General features: G+C 32.3%; 1 protein-coding gene across 2 annotated transcripts; it reads right to left on the minus strand.

Annotated features, from left to right (window-relative positions):
• Positions 1 to 3053: 3053 nt before the first annotated feature.
• Positions 3054 to 9693, minus strand: LOC145098266 (putative serine/threonine-protein kinase PBL22). 2 transcript variants are annotated; one of them, XM_079035917.1, is made up of 8 exons: positions 9494 to 9693; positions 8915 to 9106; positions 5856 to 5956; positions 4867 to 4988; positions 4690 to 4783; positions 4505 to 4612; positions 3508 to 4425; positions 3054 to 3382 (listed from the first exon to the last, which is right to left on the minus strand). In XM_079035917.1, the coding sequence occupies exons 2-8, from the start codon at positions 9015 to 9017 to the stop codon at positions 3341 to 3343; spliced, it is 1488 nt and encodes a 495-aa protein (XP_078892043.1). In that variant the 5' UTR covers positions 9018 to 9106; positions 9494 to 9693; the 3' UTR covers positions 3054 to 3340. The 2 variants fall into 2 exon arrangements, with proteins under 2 accessions (XP_078892043.1, XP_078892046.1); XM_079035920.1 differs by lacking the exon at positions 9494 to 9693 and adding an exon at positions 9239 to 9389.
• Positions 9694 to 9944: the final 251 nt, after the last annotated feature.

Below are 9944 nucleotides of genomic sequence, written 5' to 3' on the forward strand. Positions count from 1 at the left end.
AGGTAGCATCCTAAATTGCTTTTTATCAACAATGACAGGGTCTTTGTCGTAATCCTTTTGAAATATGCGGATCTGAAAACAAAATATATGCAATATTATCATGTAACTATTAAGAAAATTAGAGGAAAAAGGTCAATTGCATACCTGAAGCCAACGGGCATGAGTTAATTATAGTTTAATTGACATTGCACAACATAATCATATTGAATCATGTTGTAGAAACTAGTAAGCCACCTACACATTCGCGTTTAACATTATTTTTTTATTGTAAGTTCTATTTGGAAACCCAGATGAATCATTCTTATGTTCCTGCAAACACCAACACATAAAATCTATCAAGATGCAAAGAAAAACCCAAAAGCATTCAAGCTCTAGTTGGAAACCCCCAAAATCAGCAAACCCAAAAATCATAAAATCCCAAAAGCAAAAAAGAAAAATCATTCCTATTTTTGTTGACATATCATATCTATAAAAATCCTCCAGTAAATCAAAAATAGGCTCATATAAGTCTATGTTCCTGCAAAACACCAACACATAAAATCTGTCAAGATGCAAATAAAAAACCAAAAGCGTTAAAGTTCTTAATGGTGATGGTGGCACAATTGCATCAAGATTCAAGTGGTGCACGATGGTGACTGAAACAGACGAACGGTAGGGAGAGAAAGAAAGTGACTAAAAGCTTATGTGAAATCTTACTTGGAGTGTGATGATCGGAACAAACGGTGGGGATGGTGGCATCGATGTGTAGAGTTTTCATAGAAGGTTGGGTGGCGGTAGTTTTGTGGTAGTTTGGAGAGAGAGAGAGAGAGAGAGAGAGAGAGAGAGAGAGGGGGGGGAGGGAGAGGGAGAGAGAGAGACCATTATAGAGAGTGCAAGGATGGTGCAAGGCATTGCCTAATTCAACTGATTCAAGAAGTCTAAGATGCTATATAAAGTGGATATAACACATTCAATTGGTTTTGACCAATTCAACCGGGTGAAATTAAGGGAATGTTGGTTATTGATTCATTTTTTTTATCAGGTGAAATTGAGGGAATGTTGGTTACTGATTCATTTGTTTGACCCGATAAGATTTAGTGATTCTGGAATGCATAAATTGACTGTAAATATGGCAATAATGTTTGAACAACTTAAAATTCAGCATTTGACCAAATATGTTTTATAATATATATATATATATATATATATATATATATATATATATATATATATATATATATATATATATATAGAGAGAGAGAGAGAGAGAGAAAGAATTCTAAAATTTTGATTGGATAATAGAGTTGGTGTTACAACTCTAGATATTAAATTTTTAAACAATAGAGTATAAACCCAAGAATGCAAGCACTTCTTCTATGATTAATATATCATCCGTATTTTATAGTTCAAAGGTATATAAACAGGGCAGATTTATGCAATTTCGTCTAGGGAATAAAAACCTTATGACCGACCCTGCTCATATATATAATTTTTATAATTTTTTTAAAAGAGTTTGAATCAATTGGTTGATTTTACTTATGCGTTAATATTGTTTTGAATTTGAAATTAGTTTTGTTGTTTTTATAAAATGTAGATTACTATTGATAAAAAGGAAGTAAAAAAAAATTAAGTTACACAAATTTTTTTTTAACAGTATGCAAACTTTATAAAACAAAGAGTTTATTCTTAGAGAGTATAGACATTTGGTTCTCCTCTTCTTCTACAAATGTCTATAGATGTGATTCTAAGGTAGTGTTTGTTTTTTGTCTGCAGATCTGCGTAGCCTCTTCTATCTGCGCCACGCAAACCACGTGCAGACATTAGCCTTCGCAGACTATTTGTTTTTTTGAAGACTACAGACCTAAAAATATCAGCGCACCCTCTTCTTGGAGCAGATGTGAACCAGAGTCTTCTAACATCTTCAGACATCTTTTAGCCTAAAAAAACATATATATATATATATATATATATATATATATATATATATATATATCTTTGTTTTTTTAAGTTTTTTTTTTAATTTATATTTTTCCAACTTTATTAATGATAAACAGTTTGAAAAAAATTACAAAACTTAAAAAAAACGTTCGACGATACAAACATGATATTTTTGATAAATTTGTAAATAAAGATTTATTACGATAATAGTCATTGAAGTTGTTTATATAAATATGAAAAAAAAATCATAATATAATCTTATATTTATTTGCCAAATTTGGTAAAATATTATTTAATACAGTATCGTCAATTTCTCTAGAAAATATTTATGATACGTTTTTAATAGATTTAATTGAAAAAATCGAAGTTTATTTCCGTCCATTTACATATCAAATTATTTGATCACTAATTATAATGTTTAGTTATAATTTTGCAACCAAAGTTGTTGGTTTTTATCAAATATATACGTTAATTCATACCATTTTTATTTTTATTTTTATTTTTTATACATTAATACATAAAAGTTGATCTAGATTCGTTAATTATTTATAACAAAGTCATAAAAATATTAAAAATCACTTTGAAGTTTAAAAAAATTAGTTTATTTATATTTCAATTTATTTTAGTAGCCCGTAGATGTTAAAAAAACAAACAATCTTCTTATTTCAGACTGCAGACGTTTGGTCCACCTCTTCTACTGCAGAGGTCTACAGATGTGGTCTGCAGACTGCAGACATTTTATCTTAGAAAAAACAAACCGCACCTAAGACTGTAAACATTTTACCTATTAAAATAAACAGCGCGTTAGTTCATTTTTAGAGGATGTGTTCTAAAAAAGAATCTATGTACTACCTTAGATGCTACCCCCGTGAAACCCAAACCTCTGGTTACATGTCTACGCAATAAGCCAAAACATGCACCAAGTGTCGTCATAATTCTCACTATCTGTTTGGTTTTATGACAATATCTCGAAGTGACCTAGGTCAAAACATGCCAATAGAAAACTCATGCCATTACTTTGTATTCTCATTCAAGGGGTTGAAATTGATCATGAAGAAGGAATTCTCCATACATCAATATTGTAGTCATTGAGTTGCAGATGAAGTTGAGTCACTTCAATGATTTTAAACACTTGATAACCAAAAAAAAAATGTATACAAAATTTATTTCTTTTTGAAAAATATGTTTGAATAATAAGGGAAACAATGCACATTCGACCTACAAAAAGAAAGAATGAAACAAAAGGATAAAACCGAGGACCAAGGAAAACAAAGGAGAAGTTCCTGAAATGATGGAAACATCCAACAACCAAATAAGAAATAACGATCGCTAGGGTGAGGGGTGAGAGTGTCTTGTTAGGATAGGTAACATATATTGTCCCATGCATGGCTCCAAATAAGGTAGCGCTAGATGATGGTAAAAGTTATGATGGTGTTCCCTTCCTGACAAGTAATTCATCTTCCAACTGATGATGAATGAAAACAAATGACAAGTCATTAACATGTGCATTTTTATATTGATAATTTTCTCCACTTATTAATTAAAAAAAAGTCCAAGAATGAAATCAATAACAACCCCATTTATACTTACTTGATTTTTCATGGCCTCATTAAGGTGGAATACAACTTCAGCGATTGTAGGTCGTTCTTCCCGAATATCTTGCAAGCATTGATATGCAATAGTTGAAAACTTCCACAATGCCCTTGGTTTGATATCTTTCCTTATTCTGGGATCAATAATCTTGTCTAGCTCTCCATTTCTATAGCAAGTTCGGGCCAAATGATGGAGGAATCGCCGCTCATCATGATAATTCAAAGCACAAGCCAACCTTCCACACAAAACTTCAAATAAAACCACACCAAAAGAATAGATATCTGATTCTTTTGTTAGAAAACCTGTTCTTTCGTATTGTGGGTCACAATAACCATGTGTACCAGCCAAATTAGTTATCACAAAGGTGTTCTCTTGATTTGCAAGACCTATCCTTGACAACCCAAAATCCGCAAGTTTTGCATTCCAATTCTCATCCAACAAAATATTCGCGCTTTTTATATCTCTATGTATTATTCTATGTTTTTCAGCCACATAATTATGAAGATACTCCAATGCGGAAGCAACACCAATGCATATGTTAAGGAGTTGTAGCCACGATAATCCACCCGACATCGTAGTGTCACGTAGATATGTGTCAAGACTTCCATGGCTTGCATATTCGTAAACCAAAATCATCTCCTTGTTATCATCACAAAACCCAACAAGGGTTATAATGTTCTCGTGTTGATACTGTGAAAGCATAGTGAGCTCTGTAAGGAACTCCTTGGTACCTTGAAATCCTTTCACATCAAGTCGTTTTATAGCAACTAGCTGGTTTACATGATCCCCCCAGGAGAGGATTCCCATGTAGACACTTCCATACCCACCCTTCCCGATAAAATTTCTTTCATCAAAGTCTTGGGTACAATCTTTTATGGTCTGAAGAGGGATTTTGAATTCATTTGGTTGTTTGATCTAGGACATAGATGTGGACTAATTTAATATTGATCGAATCTCGGAATACATACATATATACACAATTTCTTGAACTAACCTCTCGATATCTTACTAGTGCTTGATCTGAACTTTCAGGTTCGACTGGAAGTATATCATGAGTAGACAATTTTACCATCTCAGCAACATGTGCATGTGTTTCTAATATCTATGGACACATGCATAAACAAATATAAGCAATCAATAAATGAATTTCGTGAAGGAAGAGAAGTGTCCAGAATTTACCTCATCTGGCACTTCGATGGATTCTTCCAGACTGAGAGCCTTCAAAACCTCAAATAAGACAGCAGCCATTTGATACTCTTTTGGAAGATGGGTACTGATATTAGAAGTAAAGTTATGTAATGAGGATCGAATATTAAAAAAAATAATAATAAGATACAAAAAAAAGAAAATGATTACAGATCAGCAGGTTTATCAGCATTTTGTTGGCGTTGAATGTACTTGCTGTAATAATGCCGATAAAAGGCCTGCATTTCACGTGCATCAGTGTCTATTCTTCCTCTTAATGTTGTTGCATTTTCCTGAATAGAATACAATGATGGAGTTCAAAATCTTAGATTGAAGTAAAAAAGTTTCCAGTGGCAATGGAATAAATATGGCCATTTAAGCACTTGCATAAGCAAACAAGGATACATGAGGTGATGAAGAACAAAAGACTGAAATAAGTTTTGACATTCTTGGCGTGCATCACTTAATAGTATAAGAAAAGAAATTAAGGCCATTTTAACCTACATTAACATCTTTTTTAAAAGATTCTGACTAATAAATGAAACTTTTTGGCTTTCAAATTGTAGTTAAGAATGAGGTTTTAATGAGACAGTAATCATTATATAGAAAAAAAAAAGCTTACATATATTCTCTGTTATGTGTAAGTTTTATTTGATATACTTTAATGGTGTATAAAGTTTTCAACGATCACATAACTAAAAGTTCAGTTCGTTAAAATGGGCTTAGATCCGGGAAGCAATAAATTACCCACACTACATATTCTTCTGTTGCTAAACTTCCACCAATTAAATTCACTTTCCAATTCTTTTCTTATGATTGGAGCTTGTGTCAATTGACACCTGAAATGATAGAATTTTTTTTGTTCATGTAACCTATCAATAGAGATCACATGAAGCTAGTTTTTCGATTACCTACCAAAGCAATTTTGGGTTGCATTGTAGGTATAAGGGGATCAAAGATCCAGGATTTGTAAGTTGTCAATTTCAAGTACAAATTTTTTTTCAAGTTTCCACTAACAAACTTCTTTCCTTCTTTGTTTTAAATAAACGTGTTACAAACAAACGGATAAAAACAATACTGAATAGAATTTTCCACCCCCATAATATTACTTCATCTCAAAATCAAATGCTGAATTACAAGAAAAGGGAGAGAAAATGTACCCTGCGTAGGCGATGAATTAGGGCAGTCTTGAATTGATGAACACCACGACCACTTGATAGTGGATCTTGTCTATGAGCTTTATCAAGGGCATGCATTCGACCTGATGAAATGGTTTATATACATGGCATTTAGTGTTGAGAAAGTGAGCATTACCATCTAATAGATGTTCCAATGCTATCACAGGTTAAAATGCGGGGAAGTTCAATTTCAAACTTAATCTCTATAAACTCAACACTGTCTATCATACAATTTATCATGTTTGATTAAGAATTTGAGTAAATATATTTTTGTTTCTTAACTACAGCACTGAATAAGCCTTCCCTGTTTTACTCTTCCTCGACACAATCTTTATTTGATTCAAATTAGAAACATATATACAAGTTTTTTATCCACCAAAATATTGCAGAATACAAAGCATCACGTTTGATATGGTTCAGTTTCCTTGTATCACATGTTGTCGAGCTCCTCATAGAATTTATAGGGTCATGCAGAGTAATACTATGGTTAGATTTATGGATGTAGTTTTTAAAATAATTAGTTTTCCATCCGGTATAGATTAACAACGCAGCTTGTTGCATGTTTTCCTTCCAACTCGATGTAAAACTTTCATGCATATTATTCTGAAAATTTATGTAACAATAGAAAAAATATGAAGTACTAAAAAAATATGGATAACCTTTGAAGATATGAGTATGAGAATAAAAATATGTTTTTCTAGAAGTTTTTGCAATAAGATAATTCATTAAGCATCGCGTTCAAAGTAGTTTCTACCTAGTATGCATATAATAAAAACTATTGCATCCATTTGAAGCTAAAGGCATTCACAATGCATTGACCCTATAGAGTTCAATGGATTGTCACATCATCTTTCTACAATCCATACAACTCTTATTTTTTTCCTACAATGCACTAAACTCTACAAAGTTCAATAGAATGTTACAAAGTGTAATTTATAATAAATATTTATGAATTAAAAACTTTCTTTTTTTCCCATTGAAGAGTTCATTGACCATTGAACTCAAAATCCATTGAATGTCAAGGTGACATCTCATAAGGATATAGTTTCATCTATTGAATGACACACAAACTTGCCACCTCATTCAACTCTCTCATTGAACTCACCATTATGGATGCTCTAAGGACATATCCATTTAACAAAAGCCTATACTCACGAACTCTCTCAAATCGTCAACCTTTTCAAAAAGCTTGTTTTTTAAAATTAACTAACTTATCGTTATCTTTCTAATATGTTATTTATAGTATATAATTTGTCATTTTTTAAGTATAAGTCATATTTCTTGAAAAAATAGCATTAGCTAAATTATTATTTCAATTCAATAAAATTTTGATAAATTACTATATATGTGACTGCAGTGTTTTTTAATCTTTGATATTTGTGTTTTTTGAAAGTTTTGATAATTCATTTTTAATAATATAAATTTCTATAATTATATTCAATTCTATTTTGTATATTTTATATTAATTAACCAATAAAAAAGTTAATACATATTCAGTATCTAAATATCACTAGGGTGTGAAATAAAATCTTATCAAATGTAAGGAGGAAAATGGACACAACCTATAAGAGAAATAAGTAGTTTAAGCTTACTAAATGGTCGAAATAATATCTTAAATTATCCCTGTAAAAAGCTATTAAATTTTTATTTTCAGATAGTAAAAAGTTCTAGAAAATGCTACATCTTGAAGACACCATAACAAAAGAAAAATCAATAAAATAAGGTTCAAGCATAAGCAAACTAACAAGGACTAGCCTAACTACCAACTATTTGAGAAGATGCACTATTATCATTTAAAGTTTACTTTTGCAGTATTACCTATGATGAAAAACATAATGAATTTTCGTGAATAATAACATGGAAAGGTAGGGGTGATAACACGACAAGACAAAAATATTCAACATAAAACAAAATTGGGACGAAATTGAAATTCGAGTCCGTGTTCGTGAGTGTAAAAAACACGATGTCATGTGGTGTTCGTGTTCAAAATTCGACACGAAATTGACACGATTTAGCATTTGTTTGACGTGTTTTTCGTGTTTATCATGTTACTATTATTAAGTATTAACTAAATAAACTAAAGGTTATTTTATGTTATATTTGTCGTGTTGTGTTGTGTTGATCGTTTATTAATTGGTTCGTGCTCGTGTTAGTTAAAAAAAAAACGCAACATCGTGTCTTGTTGTGTGTTGGTGATTTTAGTGTCACCATGTCATTTTAAGTAACTGGATCTAACATGTGAGCTAAGGGGCTTCATGATTTGTACTCTAATACATGTACGAGGTTGTTCAGAGTGCACACATGTATAAGATCAAGTCAGAAACCGATTCGACGACTAGTCGGGGGTCCGGGGGCAGCGCCCCCGGGTCCGGGGTTTCCAAAGGGGTAGCTCCCCTTTGGCGGGGTCTAGGGGCAGCGCCCCTAGCGGGGTCCAAGGGGCAGAGCCCCTGGCTGGAAAACTCTTTTTCTTGAGGGTGATTATGATAAAACTAACGAAACTCGTTAGTGTTTGGTAACCCTAATCTGGATTAATATTACTTGCTTCCAAAGCAACTAATGACGGTCCAACCCTAATGAAACTCTAATCGTGTTTAATATATAAACAACTCTTCATTTCCAGAAGGGGTTACGTTCTTTAGCTCTCGTTTTTCATCACACATTCACAGAACCCTTTAGCATAATAGCTTATGTTTTCTGTGCCTAGAAACATAAGTGTCTGCTTGGATTATCCTAGGCTGAATTTCTTGTAACTCAGGCATAGGATAGAAATATCAGATATCACGATCAAAGCTGGTATCCAGATCTCCACCGCAAACCCTAATATTCCCAACATTGTGTTCGTGTTATAAAACTTTGTCGCGTCGTATCGTGTCAGACAAAAACAAAAACAGGATACGATTGCCCGATTTGTCACCCCTATGGAAAGGTTGTCGAAATAACTTTTAATTAAACAAAATACAAAAGGTTGTCGAAAACCGCTCATTCCTAAAACCAAATTCAAACCAACACCTACACATATAAAAAGTAAAAGAGGAACTTACAAAGGTATGCAGCCCTTGGGTGATAAGGTTCAACTTCATCAGCAAAATTTAAAATAGGCACAATATCACATAGAGCTGAAGGCACTGCCATATTATCCATCATAACCTCCCACCAAATGGCCCTTGTCTCTTTTAAGACATTAGGGCTTCACAGATCTTCGTATAGAAGAGCTAGAGCTCACTCTAAGTTACCTGTTGGTACAAACAATCAGAATCAGACAAATACAATATTGCAGTAAAACAAATCAGGCTACTTTTAATCAGTTTTAATTGAATTAATATAAATTCCACAGCTTTAATATCTTAAAGAGGCAAGAATATTACATTATGAAGAGCTTCAATTCCTTTCAGTTTGTCAATATTCGACTACAATAATCAAAATCACAAGAAAGTAGAAACCCACTTCATCAAACATCTCAAATTCGTATAACACAGATATTCAATCTGCCTGTTATGAGACAACTTGATACCGAACAGATCGCAATCCTTACAGTAATTTTATCTCTTCTTCGAGCAGTGAAACTTCATTAGATAGTGATGAAATTGCTAAAATAATGAGAAAGAGAGTTATGAACTTACCAAGTAACTGAAATCATCAATCGTTCAAAGGAAAGAAACTTCTCATCATCATAGTAAGCCTTTTCGCAAAAATACAGTATCTGTGAATACTGAATAAGGAGGTTTTGATGTAGAAAGGTAGCTTCTGAGAATTATCGTGGGAGAGAATGAGAGAACGTCAACGTGGAATTCCGCCAATTATGGACGAGTAAAAAAGATTAAAGATTTGGCTTTTGGTTAAAATAATACCAAGATTAAAGTTTTTATGCTTTCGGTATGATCCAACATCGGTCGGTGTGTTATTGCCGGGTGTGTGTTTGGCTTATTTGTTTGAATTTTATATAAAAAATATTAATTTTCACTTTGTTATACTTCTATTATAAACTTAAAATTTTCTTATTTTAATTGCAATTAATTGTAATCTAAATTATTTTTACATACTCTTTTTTGTATTTGACAATTATAATGTTTA

This window comes from Lactuca serriola, chromosome 1 (assembly GCF_051521515.1).
Source record: "Lactuca serriola cultivar US96UC23 chromosome 1, Lser_US96UC23_V15, whole genome shotgun sequence".
NCBI lineage: Eukaryota > Viridiplantae > Streptophyta > Magnoliopsida > Asterales > Asteraceae > Lactuca > Lactuca serriola.

Coding starts and splice junctions, on each gene's coding strand:
- LOC145098266 (XM_079035917.1), bottom strand. CDS start 9,017: ATGATGGATAATATGGCAGTGCCTTCAGCTCTATGTGATATTGTGCCT. Junction 5,957..8,914: donor CCCAAGGGCTGCATACCTTT/GTAAGTTCCTCT, acceptor CCATTTCATCAG/GTCGAATGCATGCCCTTGAT. Junction 4,613..4,689: donor CCATCGAAGTGCCAGATGAG/GTAAATTCTGGA, acceptor ATGTGTCCATAG/ATATTAGAAACACATGCACA.